The sequence below is a fragment of the Crocodylus porosus genome, unplaced genomic scaffold (genome assembly GCF_001723895.1).
Source record: "Crocodylus porosus isolate Cpor-Errol unplaced genomic scaffold, CroPor_comp1, whole genome shotgun sequence".
Classification (NCBI taxonomy): domain Eukaryota; kingdom Metazoa; phylum Chordata; order Crocodylia; family Crocodylidae; genus Crocodylus; species Crocodylus porosus.
The window spans coordinates 106570244-106587962 of NW_017728943.1; the positions used below are offsets into that span (position 1 = coordinate 106570244).

At 42.6% G+C, this 17719-nt stretch overlaps 1 protein-coding gene across 2 annotated transcripts in view; it reads left to right on the forward strand.

Moving 5' to 3' along the window:
• Positions 1-17719, forward strand: part of RPS6KA2 (ribosomal protein S6 kinase A2) — a 537755-nt gene that overhangs the window by 351891 nt on the left and 168145 nt on the right. For both annotated transcript variants that reach the window (XM_019549973.1, XM_019549974.1), the window contains 2 exons: positions 14005-14085; positions 14940-15019. In XM_019549973.1, the coding sequence (XP_019405518.1) occupies positions 14005-14085; positions 14940-15019 (161 nt within the window). The remainder of the gene's footprint in view (positions 1-14004; positions 14086-14939; positions 15020-17719) is intronic.

Below are 17719 nucleotides of genomic sequence, written 5' to 3' on the forward strand. Positions count from 1 at the left end.
GACCCCAGCTGACTTCCTGCCCTTTGGGCAGGGGGCTGGACTCGATGATCTCCCGAGGTCCCTTTCAGCCCTAATGTCTATGAAATCTATGAAATTACTGCACAGGAACTAATGGGGCATACATTTGAAACCTTCATAATGCAGGTATCAGATTAAGCTCAAGCTGGTGTAAGTCACTATATTTACTGCGCAGTATGGGCATGTATGTGTAGATATGCATCCATACTGCACAGTAATTTGGGTTACTGCACAGTAAATGCTCATATGTAGATGTGCCCATTCTGCCCTGCATTCTACATGATTCCAGACTAACACAGCTAACTAACTCTCTTTAAATTTAGTGTTCCTAGTGTAAGTGCTTCAAAAAGCTATCAACTTTGCTTAATGATAATCCCAATTTTCACAGCTACTTATGGCCCAGTTAAGCTTGACCAAAGGCTGGTCTTATTCACTTGTTTCTTGTCTTAAAATTGCTGGTATTCCTACAACTAGCAATTATTACCTGCAAGAGACAGTTAATAACGTAAGTACTAATATTCCTTGCGGTAATTATATATCATGCATCTTGGCAGCTAAAGAAAATATTACTATTAAATTGCTGTAGGTTGCAATAGAATTCAAGAGAACAAAAGCCTAAACCACTTGCACTTTTGGCAGCAAAGAAGATAAATAATTCTAAATAAATGTAATTTATTAAACCAAGAAAACCAGAGGAACTGATAAGCCTGTGCTGAGGTATTAAACTTTTATTGTTACAGGAGACAATATGGGTGATCTATGATCATGAGCACAGAAGATTTATTTCAAGTTGTGCGATCTTGTATTTCCTGAGGCAGTTCTTTTTCTCCTAGTGACTAGCAGCAGTCTCTGTTCTTCATCAGGATTTTTGTAAATATGCTCCTAGTCATCCAATAACAGCAGCAGCTGATGGGTGCGATCATAATTATACCTTCCTTGGTATTTTATAGGATGAATATTAGAATTTGACTCATTTTATATGAGCATGTATCTACTACTAAGGAACCTTGGGGATACTGCATTGAAGAGTCAGTAAATGTGTACTCATGTATAAATCTTAAAACTTTACCCTTACACCTCTTTTGTGATGCATGCAATATTTTGTCCTTAATTTTGTAAATATTTTTAAATGATTTTTCACAACTTAACATACCTTTTGTTTTCTGTAAGTTTAAAATTTTTTATTAAGAACTTTACAAAGAGAGAGAGCTTGCCTAGCAGTTTAATGAGATGATGGCATCTGGCTTTCCTTCCTGACAATAATGACTGATTTCTAATGTGACCTTGGGTCAAACACTGAAGGCAGTATTTTATATGTCTCTATGTGTCTAAATAGCTGTGTGACTTTGGCAGTATACATAGACTGACTGGTACAGTCAGCTATGCAGTGGATTTGCCCCCATGTTGCTAAGTGTGTATACTCATTCTGGATGCACACCTTCATCCAAATCACAAAAACAGAATGGGTCATAAACTTAGAACGAATATCAGTATTAGATGGCAGAGGAGAACTCTTATATTTCATCCCCTGTTTCTGAGTGGTTTGGGCACTTGCCCAGGAAGCTAAATACCCCAGTTGTAGACCACCCTTCTCCCCCAGCTCACCCAGAGGACTTTGGACTTGCATTTCTCCAAATTCCCAGCACAATGCTTTCACTATAGTAGGTATTATCCAGTAGGTCTCCTCTCTACTGTTTCTTCTAGATTTTGCCTGCTGGGAAGCCAAGAGAGGAAGAGATGTGCAGCCAGGAGGACAGAAACAGGCCAGTAGATAGGGCGGCCATCATAGAGGACAGTCCAGTTGTCCCCTAATGATACAAAACCTGACACCCTTTATATCCTGAAAAATAGAGGACATAAAGGCATCAGGTTTCATATCAATAGAGGACAGAGTAGCAGAAAACTGCAAAGTCCTCTATGATGGCCACCCTACCAGTAGAACAAAAATGTTCCCGCTGTACTCCTCTCCATTAAACGTGAAGTACAATAGCTCAGCTTCAAAAGGAGAGCTGGTGAAGGGACCAGATATTGCCTAATCTATGGTGTGGTGGTTAGAGCACTGTGCTGGTAAGTCAGCTCTGGGATGAGAGAAGCCTGGAGCTGGATTCAGCTTGCTGAGCAAGCACCCTCACCACTCAGAGGTTGGAGCTAGAAGATGGGAGAGTCCTACTCCTTCTGCTGTTTCCAGGCTTACATTTTGGAAAGTACGCATCTAGAACAGACATGCCCAGCCAGTGCATGGTCCAACTGCACATGGACAGTCTGCATGGATACATTTACACATCCACAGTACAGAGACAGGGTCAGCCCAGGTACGCTGCTAGGACGGTGCCATATATACACAAAGGGAAACAGAATACCCTGTGCCTCAGTTGTGCTCGTTAACATGAGGTTAATGACCTCACAGTGGAAGGATGAGTTTTAATTAATGCATGTTAAGTTCTCTGAGAGACTCTCAAAAGTTGATATGTATTAGAATTGTAACGTATTGTTAGGGCCTTGTTACATGGTAATTTTGGGCAGCTTCTGGAGCTCTTGACACCTGGATTGTCAACACATTAACACCTGACATTTAGTTTTAAGCACTCATTAGGCATCTCAAAATAAAGTTGCACCACTCCAGATCAGGATTATCTCTGATCCATGTTACCCAGGTAGTGTAACACTAATGTACACTATAGGCTATACCTTAGTGTAAACAAGCCACGTGTTCCCTCCCTCCCCTGATTGCCCAGATTGGATCCCACTCACTGCCCCCCCTCCCCACGCTTTCCCCCTTTATTTGTGGTTGCCTGCACTGTATGTCTGGGGGGGAGCAGACAGGGAAGAGTTAACCTGCCTGCCCCCCCACCCCCAGCTGCTCTAGGCTGACTCAGCCCACAGCCCAGTAGCTGGACAGGCAGGTTAAACCTTTCCTGCCTGCTCCCCCAGGACAGACAGCCTGAGCACCCACACGTAAGTGGGGGTGAGGGAATGGAGGAACAGGAGAAGCCTGGGGGTAGGACAGGGAACTGGGGGAGCCGTGGGGGGCTAGGGGCAAGGGGGAAGCCAGGAATGGGGAGGACAGAATCTTACCTTTCAGTCCTCCAAGTTCCTGCTGTCTGGAAATATGACTGCTCCAAACTCAAGATAGCACAAACACCCATCAGACATTTGTGAGGCTCACAGTATAACATGTAACAAGGCCCTTACAAGTTTTGGGTTATAGCAGAGACAGTTTTTGTTCCAGAACATGATGTATATTTAAGCACTTAGGGGGGTGCCTACATGTGCCATTAAAGGGCAGCAATAAATTGTGGAGTTTATTGCTCCTGGGAAGCTCCCAGGCATACATCTGCATGTGCACCCAGAGCACAGCACATTGAGCTAGGTTGCAGCAACCCTAGCTGGCAAGGGGCCCGTGGGGGGGAGGAGGGTGTTAGTTAAACTGGGAAGGGGTCTGGGACAGACATGGCATAAACTGGTTTGGCCCACATCAGTTCAAACAGGTTTATCTCAAACTGGTTTCAGCCGTTTTTAAATGGGTTTATGTGCTCTGAATGCCTATTCTGTTACATGTTTAAACCAGTTTCTGGTCACTTAAACTGGTTTATGTATAATGTCTGTCCCTAGCTGAGAAGGCAAGACTGAAAGGGGATTTAATAGCAGCCTTCAACTACCTGAAGCGAGGTTCTAAAGAGGGTGGAACTAGATTGTTCTCAGTGGTGGCAGATGACAGAACAAGGAGCAACGGTCTCAAGTTGCAGCAAGGGAAGTTTTGAGTGAGATATTAGGAAGAATTTTCTCATGAGGAGGGTAGTAAAGCATTGGAATGGGTTACCCAGAGAGGTGGTGGACTCTCCGTCCTTGGAGGTTTTTAAGACCCAGCTAGACAAAGCCTTGGCTGGGAGATCTATTTGGGGCTGGTCCTGCTTTGAGTCATGGGGTTGGACTAGATGACCTCCTGAGGTCCCTTTCAACCGTCATTATGATTCTAAGCAATTAAACAAAACAAAGTACATTTTTCATTAGGAACTAGCAGCCAGTCCCACTTTGCTAAATCCCAGTAAACTCCTTTTACGCCTTTTGATTTCTGAATAGGAGTTTGGTGTTAAATACCTAACATGGACCTATGAAACTAAGAAACCTAGCCTTATTTTCAAGTGCTCAGCAGTTAATACCACTTTTGTAAAGGTACTTGGATGCCCAGCTCCTATAGGAATCAATGAAAATTGGACACCTAGACACTTGAAATCCTATTAAAAAGGTCTTCCCCTTTTGTCTCCTTATAAACCTGTAAAAATTTATTCTCTTAAATAGCGTAAGCAGATCTCTTCAATCATGTAGGTACTTCTGCAAACCTTACCCACAGCAATTTTTTTAACATTACAGTTGACTGTACAATGCAAAATTTGCTAGGGGTAGATAGCTGAACATTTAGCTCTATGTTTGTTTCTGTGACAGTGCATGCCGGTAAGGAACAAACATTCAGACAGAAAAATCGTCATCATAATCAAAGCAGTATTATTTAGAAGATGACCAAACAGTCACAGAAAGCGCAGTCCACTATTCTTACTTCTGGGCAGTGTTCCCTCTAAGCTGTGCAGCTGCGCAGGCGCACCTAGCAGTGCGATGAGCGCACCTGCATGACCACACACGCCGCGCAGCTTAGAAGGAATGCTGCTTCTGGGCATAAAAATGACATGTTGTTTTTGGGGTCCAGGTTCTTGGTTTTATCAGGAGGCCACGGTTTTCTGATTGAGAGAAGTTCTTTTAAGACATAATGAAGTCACTCTTGCTGTGCACAAAACTCATTGATATCAGCATGAAGTCCTTGATGTTTAGCAGTAACACAAAACCTAGGCTTGAACATTTTCTGCTTTGGATTTCTCAACTGCATTTATGTTTGCAAGGATTTTATTGTGACAGAAATTTCCAGCTGCTTAAGTCCTCCACTGGGCCACTCGGGGCTCAGATGTGCAGAACCAAGACCTACCAGGAAGTTCACTCTCATAATGAGCACTCTCTTAATGAATCTTTCTCCAATATCTGTTGCAAGCATCCAAGGAGCATCATTTCTGTTGGTTACAAGACCACTCCCCATTAGATATTCATGCACTAGACTGGCCCCAGGTGGCACAGGGAAAGGCACACTGCGAAGCTTGCAGCTCACCAGATGGGCTTCATTTCTTGGGGGTTGGGGAGCAAAGCCAATTTCCCTCACCTCCCTCCCTCAGGTATTCTTAATTCCTTCCAAGCCCTACTACTAGAAGGGGCAGCAGTGTTTCAGCAAATATGCATGTTGCCACTAATTCCCCATGTAACTTTTCTTCATTTGCCTGGCCCCACTCAATTTGAGGACAGCATTTCCTTGTTGATGGCTGTCCAGGGTACAGCTAAGTCTGTGGCTCCCTTACTAACATGCACCCTGACTTATGCTGGCAGAAACAAATGTTAAACAAAGTAAACTCAGCTGTACTACATAAAAACTGCTGTAGTGGATTTGTTCCAATATGTGGTAGTGCTGAAGTGATGTTGTAGCTGTGGTGGACCAGGAAGGAGGCAAAGATACTTGGGGGTGATATCTTTTATTGAACTGATTGCAGTGAGACAGCTTTTGGACATGAGATACCATTCTTCAGGTTTGAGCATAAGGCACCTTGTGCCCGAAAGCTTATCTAAGATCTCTGGTCCCATAAAAACTCACCTGCTGAAAATCCTTGCTTCACAGATTTGTTCCAAAATAATATTTTCCCACCATGTAGATTGCTATATAAGCAAATTTGAAGCTTAGAGCTTTGTCTTTTTTCTAAGAATTAGACAAATGGAAAACAAGAAGCCATTGGAACATGCAAGTGTGGCTTTTTCCATGATTGTATAACCCATAAATAGCTGAGCTGATTATGTTCATACTTTTCAGACAAATTCTTTTTCAGGCTAAGTCTAAGCATGGAAAGAATCCACCCAAGTAGAAGTTTCTTGGAGAAAATTGGGATCATTTAAATGTTCTTGTTTAGAGCTGTGTGTTAATTATAGCCTTCACTATCAGTAAAAACTGTCTCTTTCTCCTTCTCTTACACACCTGCACATGCACGTGCATGCACACACACACATGTACTTGCTCATTTTCCCTGGGGGAACAACTTATCAATGAAGCAACATACATATTTTACAGTTTAAAAGCCAGCACCATTTCATTTTTATTTCTCTTTACTACATTAAAAATAATTTTTGTTCATGTAAATTAAAACAGTCTCACAGTCTTAAATTTATGTGTTTACTTGTATGTTGGCTATACAAAAATCATTAAGTGCCACATAGCATCAAGTTCCTGGCAAAATTCAAAACCTTACTGCAAAACAAATTAAAATGACCTATCTAGTAGAGGAAATGTCAGCTTGCAATCCAAATTAAACCAAAGCAAAGGAAGTTCCCTTCATCTCAAAACCTAATAAAATATAAGCCACAAACTTAAATGATGACTAAAGGGTGACAACCCTTAAATAAAATTTAAAATGACCCTGCCCTGGGAATGAAATGAGAAGACTTCTATGGGCAGTGATTGGTCAAATTAATCCAGGGGTGATATCTTGGCCTTTCTGAATTCTGTGGCAATATTATGCCTGTTGGCTTCAATAGAGTTAGGAAATCATGTCAGCTATCTAGTCACCCACATTATAGTAAGTTTCCATCTTTCCTCTCAACTAGCTACCAATTTTATTCAGCATTATAATAAGAAAATAACTGCATCTGCTATAAACTACTTCCTCACAGATTCTCCAGGCTCCAATTTGTTTAATTAAAGGCCTGTATTGAATTGGCCCAACTTCCTGCTGAATTGGTGGATATGCTTTGGCTTCTACAACAAAGAAAGCCAATAGATCATTATTATCTGACACAGCAGATAAGCTAGAGATGCATTGACCCTTCTAGCTTTTGTAAAATACATCTGGACAAAATTAATACTTGTTTAAATCTTAAACAGATTTGATGTCGGAAAATCAGTCTGAATGAGGTACGAGGATTTTTAGTTTAATTTTCTTAAGGGTAAAATATACAACTGATCTTCTCTAGAGCAAACCTATTTTTACCAGTAGAACATACTCTAAAGTAGTCTTTCTTTCTCTTTTCCTCTTATCTGAAATCCAAGAATTTAGTTGGGTAAGCTACACTCATCCTCCAGATAAAAATCCATGCCTTTTTCTAAACAGCTTCTCCACCTCCCCTCCCTAACTCATTATGTTAAATGAACACACTGAATGTGGATAACTTTTATTTCAAATTAGCATGTGCTTTCTCCACTGTTGCATGTAGGGATTACAATCTAGTCATTGCTGCTCTTTATCAGCCAGATTAGTATCAGTTGTTTATGGTTAAGACACAACATGTGAGTCAGTGGCAAAGCCAGGACTTTCTGACTGAGGTCTGCGCTTCTCTCTCCATATCATTTTTCTTCCTGTGTTGTACAACTTAATGAGTAGAGTCAAAACACACTTTTTGGACCAAATACAGTGCTGGATACACAGAGTAAAAGCTTTCCTGTCAATAAGAGTTCAGCAGATGAGCCCTATTCTTAGTGAATAAATTATTTGCTTAGATAGGTAAACATTTTGTGTTAGTATGCCTATCACCTGCCAAACCACCGTGCAGTCTGCCTCCCTGTCTGTGCTCTGCTTAAACCTCCGCAAGTGGTACAAATCTAAAAGGGGGCTGGTTGGGTTGAAGGCAGTACTTACTTTTCTCAGCAAGATCCTTGACAGCACAGACAGATAGGTAGGAGCTAGTGCAACTCAGGCAGGATACTCCACTTTAAAGGTCAGAAGTAACTGGATCTGTTAAGAGAAAAACCCATGCATATAGTCAAGTGATGGGAACATACTAAATTGGCACATGATATAGGAAGTTTGGGGTATGAAGGCAATGTAAAAGAATCTATAAACAAAACAAAAACAAAAAGAAGGCATCCATCTGAATAGGATGCCTTCATAGGTAAGATCATTTTGGAAAAGTATCCAGGCTGATGCAAGTTGTCTCCCATGCCAGCTGATCCAACAAGAGATAACACAAAGCTCTGCGCACCCACATAATGACCTAGTCCTAGACAATAGGGCTGTGTGATGTTTCGGGTGCCGATTTGATTTGGAGGAGACTCAGCCCGATTCAGCGGCCAAATCTCCAAATCCAAATCAAATTGGGAGACCAGTAAAAAGGTCAAAATCAATTTGAAGCTGTCCAAATCAATCTGGAAAAGATTTGGAGAGCTTCGGAGATTCAGGCAGTCCCCATTTGATGCTGCAGGGAGCTGGGCCTGGACTCCACGCCAGTAAGCAGGGTGTTGGAGAGGGAGGGCTGGAGGAGGAAGGAGGGGACCATGGGGGGACCCCCACCAGGCCCCATCCCCTGTCTGCTCCTGCAGCCCCCCTGAGCACCCTCCAACCCCCACCCATGGCTGGCCTGCCTGGCCCAGCTCCCGGCTCTTTAAAAAAAAAATAAAAGCCCCGCACTCATCAGCTGCTGCCATTGGGGCCTCTCAGGGCTTGCAGCAGAGCCCCCCCATGCAGTGGGGAGCAGTGGGGATTGCCCCCCCCCCCGGCCTGGCAGGAGCCAGTGAGTGCAGGGTTTTTTTTTTTTTTTTTAAAGAGCCAGGGTGCTGGGGCCAGGCAGAGCAGCCATGGACGGGGCTGGGAGAGCAGACAGGGGATGGGGCCTGTTTGATTTGGAGATTCAGCCAATTCGGTGGTGGCTGAGTCTCCTACTCAGATTTGGCCAAATCAATTCAGGACAGTGATTCGAATCACCAGATTGAGCCACTGTCCCCCAAGTCAGCCAAATCCGAATCCAAAGCAAATACTAGCTGCTTTGCACAGGCCTACTTGACAACAGTATCCACAATGTACCACAATGTGCATAGGATGGAACATTTTCACTTTTCTTTTCAAAACTGCAGGAGTAGGTTTCCTTAGGAGCTTCAGTCAGCCTGAGCTGGAATCTGGACATGTTGGAAATGTTAAATGGAAAGCCTTATCTTTTCAGGAAGATCTTTTGCCACGGATCCTAGCTCAACCTACCACCAATGCCAAAGATAAAAACAGGACCAAGAAGAGGATGAGCATATGCATATAGCAGGTGGCAGAATGGGAGAACATAAACCTTCCTTTCTCTTGCAGCAACAAAGCATTAAGGGTAAAGATAGGAGGGAAGGACTGTCTTGGTCTTGATTTATACTGCCTAGAACCTTGTTTTGTCACTTAGATACTACAGCAATTGGTGCTTAAGAAATAGCCAAGGTGGAACAGAATTCCGTCACCTGACACTGCCCTTGCATACATCACTCTCTGGAGGGAAATGGATATCTTTAATGGGGCCATTTTGAAGTTTAATAGCATGCACAGTTCAACATTGTAGGAGCAGGCCTGTGGGAAGAGGGGAATAGGAGGATCTCTGTAGTGCCACGGACTGTAAAAGGGTGTCAGAATAAGGGACTGAAGAACCAGTTCCGTGACAGTGGGATGCCAGGGAAATCTAAGCTTGCAAGGCTGCTGCCCGAAGGACCTCTGTAACATAATAAGGTGGGGAGAGCAAATCACTCACCTGCATGTCAAACTGTAATCCTGATTCCTTTCTTAAGGATGCATGTGCTTCAGCAACTTTTTGGGTTTGTTTGCTGCTACTGACTAGGCGATTATCCCATCTTGGTGAAGCACACTTAAAAAGAACTCATCTGCAAGGATAAGGCAATGTGCATTGTGTGATGATGTAGTATTTTCCTCAGTGCCCCATGCACAGCCTGCTGCTTCTGTCACCACATAGGGAAGTGGATGGCATTGCAACATGACAGGTTGAGTAAGTCTCACAGCATGTAATCGCTCTCCAGCCCAGTTACATTTAATGATCTGAGACAGCTGGGCACAGTGGGAGGAGTGGCAGAAGTGGCAGAGAGACAGTTACACAGCATGGGTCCCCTGTTACGGTCACTGTGGCCAGCCAAACCCAGAAATCAGTTTTCAGAATGAGTTTGTCTTACAGACAATAAAAGGGAATCCCAAATGGCAGTCCACAGGAATATTGACCACTACCTACAGTCAGATGGAACATGTAGAATTGATATTGGCTTCCAACCCATCTCCTCTCAGTCTCCCTTTTACTGGCAAATATTCTCCTCCCACAATATTCCAGTGCATTGCTGTCATCCTGTTTTAATACACCCACCCTTCCGTATGGAACACTTTTCCAAAAGAGCATGTAACCCTCCTTGGTCTCAACAGGATGCTGGGCCTCCTATAAACACACCCATCCTGGACACATTTCAGAGACTACATACACAAGAGAGTGAGGAAGGACTGCTTTTGTTCATGTCTTTAGCTACCCGGGTGTATATGTGATGCAAGTGTACACCCACATCAAAGACAGACAAATGCCAGCTTTGCTAATAGTAACTATCACCTAAAGCTAAATCTTTTTCATAATGTGATGTAAATAAATAAATGTCAGTGCAGCAGAGCATTGGATGGCATGGGGTGTGGGTGATGTAGTGTCCTCTTTTGTCCTTGATGGGTATGCTAACTTTACAAATTTTAGTTATGCAGTCATCAGTGGTGTGTGGGTGGGTGCCTGTTTACTTAGTCACCTCAGAGAGCTGATGCATGGCTTAAACCAGGGCTGTCCTCCTTTGGCACAGCTGAGGCCACACATTGTGCAGGTCATGCAATGCAGTGGTTGCACGCTGGGACATGTCTCTGTTGCATGAGCTGTGCTGGCTGTATGTGCTCCCACAGACCCCCAGGCAGCACCAGTATCACACAGCCCCCACCCCTCTGCAGTGCCAGCAGCTCATGCCCCTCTGAATCTCCGGTAGTGCTGGCAGAATGCAGCTCCATGCTCCCCATTGCACAGGTCCTGCTAGGGAACAGTGGGAGAGGTAGCTGCAGGGGCTTACAGGCCAGCAATAGGACAGACATGGCTTAAGTGTATATTTTGGGGGAGTGGCCTTCATTTTGCACAGTTAGTTATGGGGTTGCACTCATATTAGTCCGAGTGGCCTATTAGTGTTCTATGCAGTTTAGCAGTGATTTCTAGGCCTGTGTGAGTAGGCAGCTATTCGATCCAGCTTCAGATCCGGCCACTTCAGATGCTAGCAATCCAGTCCAGAGCTCCGGACCAGGTTTCCGCTTCGATGTGGCCGAAGCAGCTCCAAAGCTTCAGAGCTGCCTTGGCGATCTGGCCATAGGGTATAATGAGGAATCAATGAAATATCTATAACTTTGTTGTTTTCTGTCTGATTTAGATGAAACCTACAGGGGTGGTAGCCTCCACTGAGAGCATGGAGTCTGCCAAGTTCAAGAAGATCGGTCTAGGGGGTTGGGGGGAACTGCACCTCAAGCTGCTGACAGGCAAAACTCATGACATAGATGACCCTGTGCGTGCTAAGGTACAGCAGGCTGAAAACTACAGGGGTGGTGGCCCCTGCTCAGGCAATCACCTGCCCCAAGACAGACACAGTCAGTTGCACAAGCGCCCATGTAACAAGGTTTGCCTGTCAGCAGCTACAGGTGCAGGGCCCCAGAACCCAGAAGCCCTACACCTATCTCCTTGACAGCTGGCAGGTTTCATGGTGGCAGCAGGGGCTACCATCCCTGCAGCTTTCACCCTGCTGTGCCTTAACCCACACAGTGTCACCCGTGTCATGAGTTTTGCTTGTCTGCAGCTTGAGGTGCAGTCTCCCCCAAACCTCTGCACTTATCTCCTTGAAACCTGGCAGGCTTTGTGGCCTCAGAAGGGGCTACAGCCCCTGTAGTTTTCAGCCTGCTGAGTGTTAACACACACAGGGTCATTTGTATCACGAGTTTTGCCTGTCAGCAGCTTGAGGTGCAGTTCCCCCTTAATCCCTACACCAATCTTCTTGAAACTTGGCAGGCTTTGTGGCCCCACTAGGGGCCACTACCCCTGCAGTTTTCACCCCCCTGTGTTGTAACACAGATGTGACATGAGTTTTGCTTTCAAGAATTTGGGGTGCAGTTCCCCCTAAACCCCTGCACTTATCTTCTTGGAACTTGGCAGGCTTCATGCTCTTAAAAGAAGCTACCAGTCCTGCAAATTTCATCCAAATCAGACAAAAAACAACACAGTTATAGATATTTCATTGATTCCCCATTATACCCTATGGCCAGATCTCCGAAGCGGCTCCGAAGCGCTTTGAAAGCTCTGAACCGCTTTGGAAAGCCTAACGAAACCAGCGCTTCAATCTGGACGTGCTGCTTTGAACACAGATCCAAAGCAGGGTCCAAAGCCTCACACCACCCTAGTGATTTCTTCCCCAACATTCCTCCAAAGGGATCTAAGCAGCTACTAGCAGTCTACAGTGGGACTGAAATCCCATTTCAGATCTCTGTGGGATTCAAAATGGGATTCCTCTGCCTAGTTTTTCCACTGCATGGCTTTGTGACATGAAATGGGATTTGAGTTTTAGTAGGTACGTCTACACGAGTCATTTAATGACCATTGGACTAATTCTACTGTGCATTAGTGCAGCTGGCAAAATCTGTGCTAATGTGAAGTAGATTAGTCCAATGGGCATAAAACATCACTTGCTCATTTGCTCTAATGCAGTGAAGCTTTAGTCAAATGGGCATTAAACATCACTTTATAAGCATTCATTCTGTGGTAATGTGCAGTGGCACCAATTACAGCGCATTAAGTTAATACCTGTCATTGCAAGTATTAAACTTTATGAGCTGTAATTATGGCACATTAATGAAAGTGTAGCTGCAACCACTGTAACTCATTTTAACTAAAAAATGGCTTGTATGCAGGGAGGGGCACATCCAATGAAGTAAACCCTCTGCTTATAAAAGCTTAGGTTATACAGTTGTTACAGGCTGATTTAGTTGTTATATATGGTGCAAATCTGCCCTGCCTTTTGTATTGAGGGACCAGCCTGATTAGCAAATGAGGATTTCAAGACCATACTTACTTGGCTGAATTGCACTGGGGTACAGTCATGACTTGGTTGATGAAGTCTCCCACTTTTCAACATACTTCAGGCACACGCATGTGACAACTGCAGCACAAGAAGATAGCATGCATTGTTGTCTAAAATAGCCTAACAACATGCACAGTGGATGTTCTGGCTGAGAAGTGAATTGATAATGTGGCATCTGGAAAAATAAGAATAAAACCTGTAATCAAGAAAAAAAATGATGATGATCAAGAGACCTCAGTCTGGAAACTGCAAGCCATCTTGGTGCCTCAGCAGTCTGCTAAGTGCAGCTGCTACCCAATCTTCAGTTTCAGTTTTGATTAGTTTGCACCCGGTGAACCTCTAATTATGTTTTCCTCTTACTCTCCATTCATTTGAACCAGAAATCATCACTCTTGTTTTTGCCCCCATAGTAATTACCCCTGCACGTGGAAGTAATACCTGCTCCTCTTACCTCAGCTGCTGACTTTTCTCTTTAATGATTATTTTTGATTGCGAGATTTAAAATAACAGATCTAAAGAGTGGTATACAGTGAGTCACCTTTACTGCTAATGTCAGCATGGTGTAACAAGCCCATTTAAATTCATGCAAGGTTAACCTGGCAGGCATGGTTGCTGTTATGCTTAATGTATTTATTTTTTAAGAGGGATGCTAAATTTTATATAGGTTTACTTTTTTATATTAACATAATCTCTGAACATTAACATAATCTCTGAACATTAAACATAATATTCTCCTTGGTGTTTGGAATACAGTAGTGCCCCATTGCAGTAGGCAGTACACAAACAGAAAGACAGACAAAAACAGACAGAGCCCTCTTCTGAAGAGCTCACTGCTTACTTAGATGAGACAGACAAGAGGATGGGTAAGGAAACAAAGGCTCAGAGTGGTGAATTGACTGGTCACACAGCAGGCTACTCTCAAGAGTCCAGAATAGAAACCAGGTCTCCTGAACTTCAGCCCCATTTTCTATCTAGTGGACCATGACACCTTTTAATCTATTGTTATTCTTATTGTTCTTTCTTTATAGTTCGGGATCGGGTACGATCAAAAATGGAGAGAGATATTTTGGCAGAAGTGAACCATCCTTTCATAGTCAAGCTTCATTATGGTAAATATAAAAATAATAGCATTTTCATTTACTCTTCAGTTTGTGGGGTGGAGGGAATTGTAACCAGATGTGTTATTGTTTCACATAACTATCCTCTACTCGGTACCACTCCATTTCTACTTATTGCAGGTATGTCACTGGTATGAAAAATTATTTTCTAGTCCTTGTTTCTTTGGAAAATTTCAGCAGATGGAGGTCTTGGCTCCTCCTCTGTGAAAGTATATTAGATATAAAGTGTAATGTGATGCTAATGTGCTGTCAGGAGGTGCTAATAGGATAACAAATACGAATATAGCAATCCCATCATCCACCATCAGGAAAAACATAGGAAACCAGAGCATCTAATAATTAAAACTTGTTACTAATAAACACTAAGTGATTAAAATGTCTGTAAATGAATGTAACGGCTTGCTTTATTAAAAGCAGCTTCATGCCTGCAATTGCTTGTGTCAGCCCAACTGAAGAGTCCCACTGTTAGTGCTAAGGGACTTATGTGAACTTTCTGAATAGGCAAAGCTCCCTTCTACAGTTTTAGTGCCTTCTGTGCCCAGCTCTCTTTCTTCCTTCCCTCTACTCATTGTAAAGTGGTATTATACCTACAGATACTAGGAATGGAGGGGAAAAAATTGTAGTAATATACGTCTACCTCCCAGCTAATGTTAGATTATTCCTTGTGGCCTAGGCAAAATTGCACAGTTTGGTAGAGAAGCTAAATGATTTATTTAAAAAATGTGACCGCTTAAAACAATAGCAGAATTATAGATTGGACAGTGTGGAATTAGTCAATAATATACATGCTTTGGAGACTGTGTAATGATTAAGACTTCCAATCTTTCCATCCTTTTCTAATGCAGCATTTCAAACAGAGGGGAAGTTATATCTAATACTAGATTTCCTGCGGGGAGGGGACCTTTTCACACGGCTCTCTAAAGAGGTAAGCCCATAGATTTGTGTGAGAATTCAAAAAAAAAATGTTCTGGATTTTCAAAATGCAAATGAGGTTGACGGAGGTGAGTGGACCTCTGGTGGGGGGGTCTCCATTGTAATATAACTGAATTAAAGCTATAATATGTTATAATTTCTCTAAGCATATTTAATACTTGTGTTTACATCATGTAACTTTGTAGAGTGCTGCCTCACATAATGGCTAGTCATTGTTTGCTGCTTCTTAGCAGCATAACCCCAGGCTTGCTAGCAAGATGCGTGGGCAGGCTGTAATGGGGAGAGAGTAGAAGTACCCAGCCAGATTCTCTACCTGGGGATGCTCATGCTTGAGATGACTGTGTGTGGCAGGGACAAGTTTTGAATGATAAGGTACCCCTTATATTTCCCTACCATTCACTATCCTGACTTCCAGTGAGTAAAATTCCCATCTCCTTGTCCAGTTCTCTCCTCAGTCTGCTGACCTTATTGCAACAAGGTTCATTTAGTTAACCAGCTAATTGCCTTCCTCCCTGGGTTGTTTCTGAAACCTTGGGAATTAATACAGAATCATGATGGGCAAGATGTTGGTCCCACTGATCTCAGTGCCAAAACTCCCATTGACTTCAGTAAGGCAAGGATTTAATCTGCTTTGTGTCTGCACAAGGTCCTCTGGAGGCACTGTCAGGGCAGGGCACAGCAAAGCTGTCAAGTCCCATGAAAGGAGCGCTGAGAGACTTATGATACCATGCCTCAGCTTGTTAGCCCTGATCTTTTTCTTCTGTCTCAATAATATGTTGCTCAAACCTGAAAAGAGATGGTGACTAATCCTTCAACTTCAGTGATCTTTCTCTAATTTAAGACTGATCCAGAATCCTGGTTCTCATTTCCTCTGTTACTTTTAATTTTTGTTAAAAGTACATCATTCATAATACCGCACCTTTTAGCCCGTATAGAACATTTGATACAGACAGTATTCCACACTGCTTTACAATTAAAAACCTATAGCATGATAGTTACATAACAAAAGACAGCAGAGATGAGAAAGTTCAGACATGCACACAGGAAAAGAATTATTTTCAGGTGAATTCTAAAAAGAGAAAGAATGAGGAAGAGAGACAGGATATAGACAGGGGCTGCAACAAAAAAGGCTTTTGCACTGGTCACAGTACAGGCTATGATTTTGGTACAATAATTGTTGGTAGATTATTGACAGCGTTGTGAGAGAAAATAATATTCATAGAAAGGTCACCAGTTAGATAGTTTTCACTATATCGGCATACAGAGCTGCTTTTAAATAATACAGTATTTGTTATTAATACCATCACTTTTGTGCGCAACTAAAATCATTGGCTAATAAAAAGGTTAGCTGTTAGTTTGTTTATCAAAATTAATGGCAGCTTGTACTTGCAATTAGTGTCTTCCTTGATTCTGAAACTACATGTCATACACTGTGAAGTTGTCATCATCAGTTCTACATCTGACATTTTGTAAGACATCTTTGTAAGGGGAAAAAAATCTCTCTCAGCCCACAGTGTCAATGGGCGCTGATAGACTTGCCAAAGCAATAACACCCAGCATTGGAAAGCAATCATCCGAGTCATCCAAAAACCCAATAATGTTTAAGCAGTTCATATTGTAAATTGCAACATGGAACCTACTGAACTCAAATTTTACCAGTGTGTTATCTTCAGATATGGAAATGACATCAAAAACATTTACCGATACAAGGTCAAAATATTTGATTTGATGGGGAGCAAGCATTTGGCACATCCTGAAATTGCAGCAGATTGGGAAAAGTAGAAACATCATACATGTAAATTCAGGTTTTCGTACTGCTCCCTGTAAAGGCTTTCTTTATCACCACATTTTCATTTGCAGAGAGGTCATTAGCTGTGGTAGTCTGAAGTCAGGCACAGAACTTGGAGACTTTGTTCCCAAAGTTTCGGTCATATATGCTACTATCACCAATAATGCAACCAGTAATTTTTCCAAGGGAATACCATATTTCTGAACTGTTTTTACCCCTGGCTGACTCACTGTGTTGAAGTTCACTGTTGCTAAACATAGCCAGACAATTATAAGAGGCTTACATTCCAAATGTCCTTCTGTTGCTCCATTAGTGCAAAGTGTCTGTAAAAAAATATCACGGTACTACTACATTTTTTAGAAAGTAGTAGCCTTCAGCATGTGTTGTCTCATCTGCAACAATTCAGAGCCTAGGGCAATCTTTCAGCCCTTCTTCCAGGTCATCCATGTACATTCCAGACTCTTAACTAGGACAGTTATCTCAGTTGATCAACCCAGTGTATGGCACCTGTGCTTTTTCAAGAAGGTTTCCAAATCAATTTTCATAGTAGGGTTCTCTAAGATGTGAAGTAAAACACTAGTGGTGCAAGAAGCCTCTGTCAGTGGGTAAATTTCTATCCTATGCAGCATTTGTCCTTCTGTCTCTCACTTAACATTTTTTATGCTTTAGGTTTTTTCCTACTTCAGATTCAATTGCTTGCAGCTTCCATTTATGCAAAGCACTCTCAAGATAGTTTATCAGTTTGGTTTTTACTTGAAATCCACATGAGCCTTACATGCTGTACAAAACTTCAATCAACCACTTATATGAAATATCCCTTAAGATACTTCTTACTTCTCTGCTCAGCATTTATGTTTGCCACTTTTCTCCCGCTTGCTCTTGCTACTTTTGATCTCGATGGCA